Source organism: Argentina silus, assembly GCF_951799395.1.
Source record: "Argentina silus genome assembly, chromosome: 16".
Taxonomy (NCBI): domain Eukaryota; kingdom Metazoa; phylum Chordata; class Actinopteri; order Argentiniformes; family Argentinidae; genus Argentina; species Argentina silus.
In genome coordinates this window covers 310,158-324,932 of record NC_139670.1, presented here as the reverse complement: position 1 = coordinate 324,932, position 14,775 = coordinate 310,158, and the positions used below count along the sequence as shown (strand labels likewise).

General features: G+C 48.9%; 2 protein-coding genes across 4 annotated transcripts; both read right to left on the bottom strand.

The window, feature by feature from the left end:
- Positions 1-827: 827 nt before the first annotated feature.
- On the bottom strand, positions 828-4,820 carry LOC310816719 (myosin regulatory light chain 2, skeletal muscle; the record flags this gene model as incomplete). The annotated part of the gene is made up of 5 exons (XM_083686998.1): positions 4,710-4,820; positions 2,093-2,273; positions 1,723-1,801; positions 1,257-1,305; positions 828-929 (listed from the first exon to the last, which is right to left on the bottom strand). The coding sequence occupies exons 1-5, from the start codon at positions 4,743-4,745 to the stop codon at positions 828-830; spliced, it is 447 nt and encodes a 148-aa protein (XP_083543124.1). The 5' UTR covers positions 4,746-4,820.
- Positions 4,821-10,226: 5,406 nt separating this feature from the next.
- On the bottom strand, positions 10,227-13,024 carry LOC310816725 (sesquipedalian-2-like). 3 transcript variants are annotated; one of them, XM_083687006.1, is made up of 4 exons: positions 12,912-13,024; positions 12,272-12,412; positions 11,543-11,846; positions 10,227-11,288 (listed from the first exon to the last, which is right to left on the bottom strand). In XM_083687006.1, the coding sequence occupies exons 2-4, from the start codon at positions 12,350-12,352 to the stop codon at positions 10,795-10,797; spliced, it is 879 nt and encodes a 292-aa protein (XP_083543132.1). In that variant the 5' UTR covers positions 12,353-12,412; positions 12,912-13,024; the 3' UTR covers positions 10,227-10,794. The 3 variants fall into 3 exon arrangements, with proteins under 3 accessions (XP_083543132.1, XP_083543133.1, XP_083543134.1); XM_083687007.1 differs by lacking the exon at positions 12,912-13,024 and adding an exon at positions 12,626-12,903; XM_083687008.1 differs by lacking the exon at positions 12,912-13,024 and adding an exon at positions 12,631-12,903.
- Positions 13,025-14,775: the final 1,751 nt, after the last annotated feature.

Sequence of the window (14,775 nt, the reverse complement as noted above, 5' to 3'; positions counted from 1 at the left end):
GAAGGAGAAGGAGAAAGAGAGGAAGGAGACAGTGGTACGAAAGACATTGGTTTTTATTGGTTACAGGTTTGGAGATATATAGATACAGTCGTCACGGCAACAAGGGGGAAACAGCAGCAAGTTGGAGAGAAAGGATGAAGGGGATGAAACAAATACGTTTCATTTAGTTTCTTTTCCTTCATCCTCACACTCTCTCTCTCTTTCTCTCTCTCTCTTCCACAGCAGCTATGATCTGCAGATCAATCACACGCTTCTGTTCTCCTCTACGTAGAGAAGGAGGGATGAAGTGAAAGAGAGAGGGGTAAGAGATCTATTGTAGAACATATACCCTCCTCTTTTACTGGTCCACTTTTCTATACACGCATAGAGTCCATCAGTTCCTCCACACACACACACACACACACACACACACACACACATCCCGGAGAGACCAGAAGTCCTTGTAGATCAGAACGTTCACTTGTTTCAAATAAACATCTGAGCGTATGCATACATGATGTAGGTATGATATGCACTTCCACCCCGCAGAGAGAGAGAGAGAGAGAGAGAGCCATGAGTGATGGGGGGATGAAGGAGAGGCAGGAAGAGAGAGAGATAGAGGAGCTGTTTCCATGTACAAGATTAGTTTATTGTAAATAATCCTGTGTCCCTTGTTTCCCACACAGACACGCCCCCATCCTCCCTCCTCTCCTCCTTTCTCCCCGGGGGGGGTCAGTCTCTCGTAGTGAGCAGGAGAGGAGAGAGAGAACGAGGGAGCGAGGGAGTGTGTGAGCGAGCCATGGGGGTGGTGGGGGGGGAGGTGAAGGGGCGGAGGGGGAGAAGGGGAGTTACTCCTCCTTCTCTTCTCCGTGTGTGATGACGTAGCAGATGCTCTTGTAGTCCACGTTACCAGCCACATCAGGAGGGAAGGCAGCCCACAGGTTGGTCATCTGGAGGGAGGGAGGAGGAGGGAGAGGGAGGGAGGGGGAGGGAGAGAGGTAGGGAGGAGGGAGAGAGTGTGGGGGAGGAGGGAGGAGAGAGGGAGGGACAGAGGGAGAGAGGGAGAGGGAGGAGGAGGAAGAGAGGGAGGGAGGAGGGAGGAGAGAGGGAGGAGGAGGAGGAGGAGGAGGGGGGGTTAGAGACAACTCAACTACATGTTAACTTAATAACAGACTGACTGATTGATAGAAGAATGACTGATAGATGTATAGAATGATAGATAGAAGGATGGAGAGATAACGGCAGGTAAAGGTATAGAATGATAGATGATATCTCACCTCCTCTGGAGTGAACCTGTCACACTGGGTGGTCAGCAGCTCCTCAAGGCTGGAGAGAGAGGGAGGGGGGGAGGGGAGGGGGGGGAGGAGGGGAGAGGGGGGGGGGATGGGGGAGGAGGGGACAGTTATCGACTAGACCACAGAATAGTTTAGGATAGACAGAGGGAAGTAGTATTGTTGTTGTGTTCTACTGCTAGACACTTTACCACCTTATGTCATTGTTTTATTATTACTATTATTATTATTGTTATTATTGTTATTATTATTATTGTTATTATTGTTATTATTATTCTGTGTTGTTTTGTTGATTGTTTGATTGTTGTTTGCTGTATTGTTGAGCAGCTAGCTACCGGGTATGTCTATGTACATGATCAATAAACTTTGATTTGATTTATTGTGGGTAAAGCTGTGTATTGTGGGTAAAGCTGTGTATTGTGGGTAAAGCGGTGCATTGTGGGTAACATACAACTCCTTCTTGATGGTGCCGGTGGCCTCGGGGTCCAGAACCTTGAAGGCACTCACAATGACATCCTCTGGGTCAGCGCCTGGGGGCGGGGCAGAGGGCTGTCAATCAACATCAACCTCGCCTACCCACTAACTATACTACAGGATGAACCCTAACCCAATAAGAGAGAGAAAGAGAGAGTGAGAGAAAGAGAGAGAGAAAGAGAGAGAGAAAGAGAGAGTGAGAGAAAGAGAGAGAGAAAGAGAGAGAGAAAGAGAGAGAGAGAGAAGAGAGAGAGAGAAAGAGAGAGAGAAAGAGAGAGAGAGAAAGAGAGAGAGAAAGAGAGAGAGAGAGAGAGAGAGAGTGAGAGAGAAAGAGGAGAGAAACCGACCCTTTAGCTTCTCTCCGAACATGGTGAGGAACACGGTGAAGTTGATGGGCCCGCTGGCCTCCTTCACCATGGCCTCCAGCTCCTCGTTGGAGGTGTTGAGCTGACCCATGGTGGCCAGAACGTCCCTCAGGTCGTCCTTGGAGATGATGCCATCCCTGTTCTGGTCGATGATGGTGAAGGCCTGGTGGGGAGGAGTGTATTATTATTATTATTATTATTATTATTATTATTATTGTTGTTGTTGTTGTTGTTGTTGTTGTTGTTGTTGTTGAGTTCAGGCCTATTATTATGTATGTGTGGAGGAGGCATATTATTATTATTATAAATAATAATAATAATAATAATAATAATAATAATACATTGGTAGCTAGTGTAGACTACATTGAGAGAGGATATTAGGCACAAGATGTTCCCATGATGATCACTTCAAGGAGTCCCCCCCCCCCTCCACCTCCCCACAGCAGGCTGTGTTAGCCTGTGAAACCCCAGCTGGTGTTGTGGGGTGGGGGGGACTTGACAGCTGAGGGGCCACTTGTCTTTCTAAGGTGTTGAAATGGTCTCGGAATGCACGACAGGCCCCTTGAGACATTTAAAGATGGGTGCAGCAGGCACGGTGGGGGTGGGGGGGGGGAGACTCGTGACCTATGCCAGAGCAGGTTGACAACGATTTACTGTTGTTTCTGCTGACGGAGACATTTCTGCTGGAGCCACTCAGACATCAGGAGACTGGAGGTCCACCATCCACCTTCTATAGAAACATCACCCTCCATCCACCTTCTATAGAAACATCACCCTCCATCCACCTTCTATAGAAACATCACCCTCCATCCACCTTCTATAGAAACATCACCCTCCATCCACCTTCTATAGAAACATCACCCTCCATCCACCTTCTATAGAAACATCACCCTCCATCCACCTTCTATAGAAACATCACCCTCCATCCACCTTCTATAGAAACATCACCCTCCATCCATCTTCTATAGAAACATCACCCTCCATCCACCTTCTATAGAAACATCACCCTCCATCCACCTTCTATAGAAACATCACCCTCCATCCACCTTCTATAGAAACATCACCCTCCATCCACCTTCTATAGAAACATCACCCACCATCCACCTTCTATAGAAACATCACCCTCCATCCACCTTCTATAGAAACATCACCCTCCATCCACCTTCTATAGAAACATCACCCTCCATCCACCTTCTATAGAAACATCACCCTCCATCCACCTTCTATAGAAACATCACCCTCCATCCACCTTCTATAGAAACATCACCCTCCATCCACCTTCTATAGAAACATCACCCTCCATCCATCTTCTATAGAAACATCAGCCTCCATCCACCTTCTATAGAAACATCACCCTCCATCCATCTTCTATAGAAACATCAGCCTCCATCCATCTTCTATAGAAACATCAGCCTCCATCGTTCTTCCCAGAGATGGAAAATGGAAGAGTGTTTCTGAGCCACGCTGTGAACTTTTCAAGGCAAATTAAACGTTATATTTAGTACTGATAGAGTAACTACCTTTGATCGCCAACGACATTTTTGTTAAAAGTGAAAGCGTTGTGATGTTCCTCAGTGAATTCAGCGTTTTAGTGGTACTTTTTGACAGGAATAAACATGAGTCATGTGTTTGGAGGTGCAGCTGTCTGACCTGCTTGTCCTGTTCCATCTCACTGTCTACTACTGGGACTGGAGCCACAGTTACTAGTGTAAAGGGTTAGGGTAAGGTGTGTGTTACTAGTGTAAAGGGTTAGGGTAAGGTGTGTGTTACTAGTGTAAAGGGTTAGGGTAAGGTGTGTGTTACTAGTGTAAAGGGTTAGGGTAAGGTGTGTGTTACTAGTGTAAAGGGTTAGGGTAAGGTGTGTGTTACTAGTGTAAAGGGTTAGGGTAAGGTGGTGTTACTAGTGTAAAGGGTTAGGGTAAGGTGGTGTTACTAGTGTAAAGGGTTAGGGTAAGGTGGTGTTACTAGTGTAAAGGGTTAGGGTAAGGTGTGTGTTACTAGTGTAAAGGGTTAGGGTATGGTGGTGTTACTAGTGTAAAGGGTTAGGGTAAGGTGTGTGTTACTAGTGTAAAGGGTTAGGGTATGGTGTGTGTGGGGTCTGTATGAAGTGTGTGTGTCTGTGTGGTGTGTGTGGGGTTTGTGTTATGTGGTATGTCTGTTAAGTGTGTGAATTGTGTGTGAAGTGTGCGGTATATATGTGATGTTGAAGGTTGTGTGTTGTATTAGAAGGTTGTGTGTTGTATTAGAAGGTTGTGTGTTGTGTTAGAAGGTTGTGTGTTGTGTTAGAAGGTTGTGTGTTGTATTAGAAGGTTGTGTGTTGTATTAGAAGGTTGTGTGTTGTGTTAGAAGGTTGTGTGTTGTATTAGAAGGTTGTGTGTTGTGTTAGAAGGTTGTGTGTTGTATTAGAAGGTTGTGTGTTGTATTAGAAGGTTGTGTGTTGTGTTAGAAGGTTGTGTGTTGTATTAGAAGGTTGTGTGTTGTGTTAGAAGGTTGTGTGTTGTATTAGAAGGTTGTGTGTTGTGTTAGAAGGTTGTGTGTGTGTGTGTGTGTGTGTGTGTGTGTGTGTATGTGGTGTGTGTGTGTATGTGTGTGTCCTCACCTCCTTGTACTCCTGGATCTGGCTCTGCTCGAACATGGAGAACACGTTGGAGGAACCTCCCTCTCCCTGCTGCTGCCTCTTCTTGGCCTTCTTGGGTGCCTGGGGGTGGTGGGGGGGTGGGGGGGTGGGGGTGGTGGGGGGCAACACAAGACTGTCACTGCACTGGGGCAGAATTGGGCCATACTGGGCTAACTGGGTCATACTGGGCTAACTGGGTCATACTGGGCTAACTGGGTCATACTGGGCTAAAAAGGCTCTGTGATCTGCAGGAGCAGGAAAAAGAACTTCCTCATGTGGTGAAACTCACTAGATGAGAAACAACCAGAGTTTCCATACCCTCACACACCCTCACACACCCTCACACACCCTCACACCCTCACACACCCTCACACACCCTCACACCCTCACACACCCTCACACCCTCACACACCCTCACACACCCTCACACCCTCACACCCTCACACACCCTCACACACCCTCACACCCTCACACCCTCACACACCCTCACACACCCTCACACCCTCACACACCCTCACACACCCTCACACACCCTCACACACCCTCACACCCTCACACACCCTCACACCCTCACACACCCTCACACACCCTCACACACCCTCACACACCCTCACACTCTCACACACCCTCACACACCCTCACACACCCTCACACCCTCACACACCCTCACACACCCTCACACCCTCACACACCCTCACACACCCTCACACACCCACACACACCCTCACACACCCTCACACCCTCACACACCCTCACACACCCTCACACCCTCACACACCCTCACACCCTCACACACCCTCACACACCCTCACACACCCACACACACCCTCACACACCCTCACACACCCTCACACACTCACACACCCTCACACCCTCACACACCCTCACACACCCTCACACACCCTCACACATGACCACAGCTGTGTCTAAACAGCAACACACATCCTACAGAAAAACACACACACACACACACACACACACGGAACAGACACACACACGGAACATTCACACAACACACAGCCTTCTAACACGACACACAACCTTCTAACACGACACACAACCTTCTAACACGACACAACCTTCTAACACGACACACAACCTTCTAACACGACACACAGTCTTCTAACACAACACAACCTTCTAACACGACACACAACCTTCTAACACGACACACAACCTTCTAACACAACACAACCTTCTAACATGACACACAACCTTCTAACACGACACACAACCTTCTAACACGACACACAGCCTTCTAACACGACACACAGCCTTCTAACACGACACACAACCTTCTAACACGACACACAGCCTTCTAACACGACACACAGCCTTCTAACACGACACACAACCTTCTAACACGACACACAGCCTTCTAACACGACACACAGCCTTCTAACACGACACACAACCTTCTAACACGACACACAGCCTTCTAACACAACACACAACCTTCTAACACGACACACAGCCTTCTAACACGACACACAACCTTCTAACACGACACACAACCTTCTAATACAACACAACCTTCTAACGCGACACACAGCCTTCTAACACGACACACAACCTTCTAACACGACACAACCTTCTGCGCTGCTTTTAACTGCCTTTCAGTCACACAGTGAAACAACAACACTACAACCATCCCAGACTACCGTGTGTCTGACTGATTTCACTGTTATCAATCAATCAATCAATCAATCAATCAATCAATCAATCAATCAACCCATCAGTATTAGGAACCATGGCTCTTGTGGACTAGGCAGCACTCTACTGGACAATGAACATATTGATTGTTTGATTGATTGATTGATTGATTGATTGATTGATTGGACAAATGTGAGTTCAAATTGGCAAATCACAGACTACAGTAGACTACAGACAGACTACAGCTAGGCAGTTCGGAGGCCATGTTCCAGCCTGCAGTTGCATCCTATCAGCGATGCTCTCAGTCAAAACTAGAAGGTCCTCTATGCTGGAGACGCTCTCCATGGAGAGCAGCAGGACACTCACCATCTCTGAGTCTGTTGGGTTGGTTGGTCAAGAAGAGAAGCTGATGTGACTGGCATGTCAGCGCTGTTCCCCGGGGGGTTATATAGGATCGCGGGGGGGCTAACTTTAGCCCCCCACTCAGGTTTGGCTGGGAAAGAAAAAGCTTTGGGGAGGAAGAAGGAGGGGAGGAAGAGGGAGGGGAGGAGCCAGGAGAAGGCGGAGGAGGAGGAGGAGGAGGAGGAGGAGGATCGTCTTTCTAGTGTTCCAGAATAGTCTCCTGGAGTCTTGGAATGAGGTGAATTCAATCCCAACATTCAGGCGTGGCTTTGGTGTCACACATGGACTAATATGGACAAACCAATATTGAGACACTATTGAACCCTCAGCCCTCCTCCTCTTCCTCCTTCTCCTCCTCCTCCTCTTTGTCGTTTCCCTCCTCCTCTTCCTCTTCCCCTCCTCTTCCTCCTTATCCTCCTTCTCCTTCCTCTCCTCCTCCTCTTTGTCCTTCCCCTCCTCCTCCTCCTTCTCCTCCTCTTTCTCCTTCCTCTCCTCCTCTTCGTCCTTCCTCTCCTCCTCTTTCTCCTTCCTCTCCTCCTCTTCCTCCTTCTTCTCCTCCTCTTTCTTCTTCCTCTCCTCCTCTTCCTCCTTCCTCTCCTCCTCTTTCTCCTTCCTCTCCTCCTCTTCCTCCTTCTTCTCCTCCTCTTCCTCTCCTCCTCTTCCTCCTTCCTCTCCTCCTCCTTCCTCTCCTCCTCTTCCTCTCCTCCTCTTTCTCCTTCCCTCTCTCTCTTCGTCACTTCATTCACGGCATGTCCATGATTTTGTTGCAGCTATTTCTGTTTCTTTATTTCATCTATTTCTGTTTCTTTATTTCATCTTGAGCATCTGGAGGTCAAACAACAGGTGGACGACTCTGTCTGTGGTCGGAGAAAACCTGGGGCTGTAACCCTGGTAACCCAGCCTGTCAGTCGGAGCTGTAGCCCTGGTAACCCAGCCTGTCAATCAATTAGGGTTAGGACAGGGATAGGACAGAGTTAGGGTTAGGACAGGATTAGGGCCAGGGTAAGGGTTAGAACAGGGTTATGGTTAGGACAGGGTTAGGGCCAGGGTAAGGGTTAGGACAGGGTTGGGGTTAGGACAGGGTTAGAGTTAGGGTTAGCAGAAACACAGTATGAAGGTGGAAGAAGGAGGGTTCTGGTTCTGACCCAGCAGTCACAGCTGTAAACAAACAAACTACAGCTCCACCACGTTATACAGTAACCAAGGCAACACTGGCTGGAGTTTATATTACAGTAACCAAGGCAACAGTGGCTAGAGACTGTAGGCCAAGAGGCTTGTTTCACCTCTCCTCCCAGAAGGCACCAGTGACAACATATTTCAAACATTGTAGCAAAGGGAAGTGGCAGGTTAGGGTTAGGGCCAGGGTAAGGGTTAGGACAGGTTAGAGTTAGGGCCAGGGTAAGGGTTAGGACAGGGTTAGGGTTAGGGTCCAGTGCTGCGGGCGTATGGATATCATGGATATCATAACAGGTGATTTAACCGTGACCGCCCATTACATCACGGCTTTGAACACCTCTCGGCCAATCACAATACTTGTTCTGATCAAAATCAACCTGTTGCATAATCCGGGACAGAGATGCAATCAGATCCAGCTGTTCTCCATGGAGCCGGTTCCCATTGTTGTCTATGAGCCCAGAGTTCCGTCCCTGAGTTGAGGAAGGTGACAGAACAACAAGGGATGATTTAACCTTTATTTTAGCAGAGTCCCATTGAGACCAAGGTCTCTTTCACCAGGGACCCCTGCATACACACAACAACACATCATACATTTACACAATTACAACATTATTAAACACAATAAAGAAAAACTAACACATTTTTACTAAATAGGTCCTCAATCAAAACTTTTAACTGCCTGAGCGGCACCAGAACCTCCAACTGAAACGTTCTCTGGAGATTGTTCCAGCAGTGAGGAGCACCACAACTAAAAGCAGATTTACTCAGTTCAGACCTGAGGAACCTCAAGAGTTAACCAACTCTGAGAGCGAGTTAGGTCATTGATGTTCTTGAATTTCAATAATGAAGTTAGCTAAGCCGGCAGTTTATGCATTCGGCCTTTATAAACAAAAAGGGAGTAATGAAGAGATCTACGGGACTTTAACAAGGACCAGCCAACCAGTGGTTTGTCCTGTGAGGGGGTCGGCGGTGGGAGTGTGATGACTCAACGAAACGCCAAGCTCCTCCAATATTGGCTCTCTAATTTGGTGTGTCGGGGCGTCCCAGGATAGGCCAGGGTACAGGTCCTCCAGACCCCACCCCAGCTCTATATATGACTCCACCACAGCCATCCATCACAGCCTACAGGGGAGGTATGTATGGAACTGATACCCTGTGTCCTCTCACCAACCAGCCACATGTTTCTCCCCCTGCCATTCAGCCAGGAGAGGGGGGGGGTTAGGCCTCTGATATGTCCTAATTTGACCGAGGGGGAACAGGACCAGAGCTCCTCCTGGTCTGACAGAGATCTTCTCTCAGGTGCTTCAGCTGTGGTTGGATGAACCCTGACCCCTGACCCCTGCCGTGGTTGGATGAAGCTGTGAAGGTTGAGATGTACGGACTGAGATGAACCCTGACCCCTGACCCCTGACATGGAGGACAGGGGGGAAGAGAGTAGGAAAGAGAGAAGGACAGGGGGAAGAGAGGGAAGGACAGGGAGAAGATGGAAGGACAGGGGGAAGAGAGAAGGACAGGGGGAAGAGAGAAGGACAGGGAGAAGATGGAAGGACAAGGAAAAGAGGGAAGGAGAGGGAAGAGAGGGAAGGAAAGAGAGAAGGACAGGGAAGAGAGGGAAGGAAAGAGAGAAGGATGGGGGAAGAGAGAAGGTTATGGGCCAGAAAGAAGGATAGAGAGAAGGATAGGGAAGGAACGAGAGGGGGAATGGGTGGAAAGAGAGAAGGAGCCTTGAAAGAACATAAAAACCAAACAGCTGAGGAGACCAGAATAGCACTGCCTTCCCATTCTCTTTCTCAGTCATTTCAACCTCTCCCTTTTCAACTTCTCCCCCTCTCCCCTCTCCCTTCTCCCCCTTCCCAGCCTGCTTTGCCCCCATAAAGGAGACTCCATTTTTATCCTACAGCTTCTCTGTCTGTCAGGGAAAGTGATTTACAGCCAAAGGAACATATGTGGGGAGGGGGGAGGGAAGCGGGGGACAGGGGGGACGGGGGGGACGGGGGGGACAGGGTGTGATCAATGCAGTTTCCTTACATGTCTTCATTCAGGGCTTTTCTAGAATGTATAGTTTACATTTACATTTACATTTAGTCTTTATAGTAATGTATGGCGTTTCATGGACTTTGTACAATGTACAAGTAACCTAGGTAACAGTGTTGTATGCAAGGGTAACCTAGGTAACAGTGTTTATTTCTGGCAGCATGTTAGTCTATGGTATTTGTAGTCATGTTTGTGAAAAGGTCAAAGGTCATTCATGGACTTACTGAGGAACAATACCTGAGAAATCATTTATTTAAAATAGACATTTGTAAACATTCAGATTAGATTTGGTTCAACCAACAACCACAGTTACAAAATCAGAAGAAGGAGAAAAGAAAAGAAGTAAACTTTGTTTCCATGACATAACATCCATCCCATAACTGTAAACATGATGACATCATCTAATCGTTATAACTGGTTATAAGCACACATGATGACATCATCTAACCTTTATAACTGGTGACATTCTGGTATAACTAATATATATATATGCCATTTAGCTGACGCTTTTATCCAAAGTGACTTACATTGCAGTGAGTGCATACATGTCAGTATATATGGTCCCAGCAAACCCACAACCTAAGCGTTGTTAGTCCCATGCTCTACTGACTGAGCCACAGAGGACCACTGTTGACATATGCTTATACTGTACATGCTGCATCATCTAGAAATTGTTATTATTATTATTTAATTTATTTTTATTTTTATTTTGGCAGGGAGGGAGCCCTGTATACACACAGTTATTATATTATAAAATATTATAATTATGTTATAACTGTTGACACAAGAACACATGATGACATCATCCAAGATCTATCAAATCCTCTTCCTGAACTGCCTCATGTTCCCGCCCCCTCCTCAACCAATCAGCAATCAGCTGCTTTACTTCCTTTCCAAAATCCTCGTGCAGTTGCCTAAAGTCCTCCCGGGGTCCCGTCCCTGTGCCAGACCACACCCCCTGGGTGGGGCCGTTCAGAGGAGCCACGTTGGCGTTTCTCTTGGGCCAGAGTTTAGGAGACTTCTTATTGGCTGATTTGGAGGGAATGGGTGAGGCTTGCAGCATCTGATTGGTGGAGAAGCTGTGTCCCGCCCCCGATTGACTCTGAGGTAAACTGGCGGCTCCAGAACCAAGCCAGGCCAGACCGGGACCAGGACCAAGACCGGGACCAGGACCAAGACCAGGACCAGACCAGAGATCAAGACCAGGACCAAGACCGAGACCAGGACCAGATCTGCTGGAGGCGGGCAGGGAGGAAGTGCGCTGGGCCGGATCACTGGAGAACTCTGCCATGACCTCTAGAGGAAGAGGAGGGAGGAGTTAGTGGAGAAGAGGGAGGGGTTAGAGGAGAAGAGGGGGGGGGTTAGTGACGAGGAGGGAGGAGTTAGTGGAGAAGAGGGAGGGGTTAGTGACGAGGAGGGAGGAGTTAGTGGAGAAGAGGGAGGGGTTAGTGACGAGGAGGGAGGAGTTTGTGGAGAAGAGGGAGGGGTTAGTGACGAGGAGGGAGGAGTTAGTGGAGAGGAGGGAGGAGTTAGTGCCCCCCCAGCCTCACCTCGGTGCTGAGCCTCCAGGGTGCTGACCAGGAGGGTTAGGTATCCGTGACTGGCTGAGAGCAGGGCTTTGATCCAGGCCTCCTGGCCGGGCTGGTCCTCGGCAGCAAGCTTGTAGGTCCTGAGGCCCGGTCCGCTCCACACCAGGGAGAAGGCGTACTGCTCCTCAGACTCACACAGCTGGACCGTGCAGCCGTCCACCACGATCAGGCCCACCAGGTCGCGGTCCGCGGGCCGGTCCTTGTAGAACAGCAGGTTCCCCTTCAGGACGAACCAGCGTTTCTGATAGGACGTGTTCCTCTCGCCCTGCATGACATCACAACGGAATGTTCACCCCAACCTGACTGACTGTGCTGACGCCAATACTGTGATGCTTCTGGCTGTAGGACACTTCTGACTGTAGGACACTTCTGGCTGTAGGACACTTCTGACTGTAGGACACTTCTGACTGTAGGACACTTCTGGCTGTAGGACACTTCTGGCTGTAGGACACTTCTTCTGCGTAAAAATGTAACATGTCCATGAAATGTATATAGATTTAGATTTATTCTAGTCATTAATATAGTCATGGAGGAACACATGATCAGTATTTGGCATTTGAATCTAGAATGGTTCTTCAGAAATGACTGACTGAGAGGAATTATGCTGTTTCAATATCAATCACTGTCACTGATTGGCCCAAGAGCCTCACAACTGTCTCAAAACTCTCTCTCTCTCTCTCTCTCTCACACCTTCTTGTAGAGGTACCCCTCCTTGTCGACAGGTGAGCTGCAGGACAGGAAGTGCGTCAGAACCTTCCCATGGATCTTCATCTCATCTGCACGCTGACCACGCCCTCTCAGGCCACGCCCTCGCTGACGTCATGGGTGTCGCTGGAGACACAACAACAGGAAGTTTTTCACCACATTTCACAACTCCAACTGGGGACCTCAGTATGCATATCAAACACACAAATACATTTTATTGGGATATCATGAGTTATTATAGGCCTATATGTTTACAAACATAAGCCGGCTACATATGATCATAAACTATAGTGCATTTGATGCGCATCTTAGATGAATAACCTAAATGAGGTCAATAACCTCACTATTACGACTCCTTTATTGCCGTGGATTTCCCGTCGCTCCCGTCTTTCACAAGCCGTAAAATCACCGGACGATCGGTTCCGTCCAGGAACTCTGTGCGTTTCATCGGTTTTCAAATAAAACCAGAAATGTTCGCTGTTCTCTCCCTACGGTACATGTTATCTAAAGCACCTCTGCTTCCGCATTTCTATCGACTTCTATTGACTTCTCAGTTTGGAGCTTGTTCGGGTGACTATTGTCGCAGACTAGGAGACATTTACGGTTCATTCCGGTGGTTACTCACCGTCCCGCTGCAGCGTGGAAAGGTCGGTTCCTCCCTGCGGCTCAACGGTCACAAACACTTCCTGCTAACGAAGGTGAGCCACGTCAGCAGCGAGGACACCTCTAGTCCCTCTAGTCTAGTCCCTCTAGTCTAGTCCCTCTAGTCTAGTCCCTCTAGTCTAGTCCCTCTAGTCCCTCTAGTCTAGCCCCTCTAGTCCCTCTAGTCCCTCTAGTCTAGTCCCTCTAGTACCTCTAGTCTAGTCCCTCTAGTCTAGCCCCTCTAGTCTAGTCCCTCTAGTCTAGTCCCTCTAGTCTAGTCCCTCTAGTCTAGTCCCTCTAGTCTAGTCTAGCCCCTCTAGTCTAGTCCCTCTAGTCTAGCCCCTCTAGTCCCTCTAGTCTAGCCCCTCTAGTCTAGTCCCTCTAGTCTAGTCCCTCTAGTCTAGTCCCTCTAGTCTAGTCCCTCTAGCCCCTCTAGTCTAGTCCCTCTAGTCTAGTCCCTCTAGCCCCTCTAGTCTAGTCCCTCTAGTCTAGTCCCTCTAGTCTAGTCCCTCTAGCCCCTCTAGTCTAGCCCCTCTAGTCCCTCTAGTCTAGTCCCTCTAGTCCCTCTAGTCTAGTCCCTCTAGTCTAGCCCCTCTAGCCTAGCCCCTCTAGTCTAGTCCCTCTAGCCCCTCTAGTCTAGTCCCTCTAGTCCCTCTAGTCTAGTCCCTCTAGTCTAGCCCCTCTAGTCCCTCTAGTCTAGTCCCTCTAGTCTAGTCCCTCTAGTCCCTCTAGTCTAGTCCCTCTAGTCTAGCCCCTCTAGTCTAGTCCCTCTAGTCTAGTCCCTCTAGTCTAGTCCCTCTAGTCTAGTCCCTCTAGTCTAGTCCCTCTAGCCCCTCTAGTCTAGTCCCTCTAGTCTAGTCCCTCTAGCCCCTCTAGCCTAGCCCCTCTAGCCCCTCTAGTCCCTCTAGTCTAGTCCCTCTAGCCCCTCTAGCCTAGCCCCTCTAGCCCCTCTAGCCCCTCTAGTCTAGTCCCTCTAGTCCCTCTAGTCTAGTCCCTCTAGTCCCTCTAGTCCCTCTAGTCTAGTCCCTCTAGTCCCTCTAGTCTAGTCCCTCTAGTCTAGTCCCTCTAGTCTAGTCCCTCTAGTCTAGTCCCTCTAGCCCCTCTAGTCTAGTCCCTCTAGTCTAGTCCCTCTAGTCTAGTCCCTCTAGTCTAGTCCCTCTAGTCTAGTCCCTCTAGTCTAGTCTCTCTAGCCCCTCTAGTCTAGTCCCTCTAGTCCCTCTAGTCTAGTCCCTCTAGTCCCTCTAGTCTAGTCCCTCTAGTCCCTCTAGTCTAGTCCCTCTAGTCTAGTCCCTCTAGTCCCTCTAGTCTAGTCCCTCTAGTCTAGTCTCTCTAGCCCCTCTAGTCTAGTCCCTCTAGTCCCTCTAGTCTAGTCCCTCTAGTCCCTCTAGTCTAGTCCCTCTAGTCTAGTCCCTCTAGTCTAGTCCCTCTAGCCCCTCTAGTCTAGTCCCTCTAGTCTAGCCCCTCTAGTCTAGCCCCTCTAGTCTAGCCCCTCTAGTCTAGCCCCTCTAGTCTAGTCCCTCTAGTCTAGCCCCTCTAGTCTAGTCCCTCTAGCCCCTCTAGTCTAGTCCCTCTAGTCTAGCCCCTCTAGTCTAGTCCCTCTAGCCCCTCTAGTCTAGTCCCTCTAGTCTAGCCCCTCTAGTCTAGTCCCTCTAGCCCCTCTAGTCTAGTCCCTCTAGTCTAGCCCCTCTAGTCTAGTCCCTCTAGCCCCTCTAGTCTAGTCCCTCTAGTCTAGCCCCTCTAGTCTAGTCCCTCTAGTCTAGTCCCTCTAGTCTAGCCCCTCTAGTCTAGTCCCTCTAGTCTAGCCCCTCTAGTCTAGTCCCTCTAGTCTAGTCCCTCTAGCCCCTCTA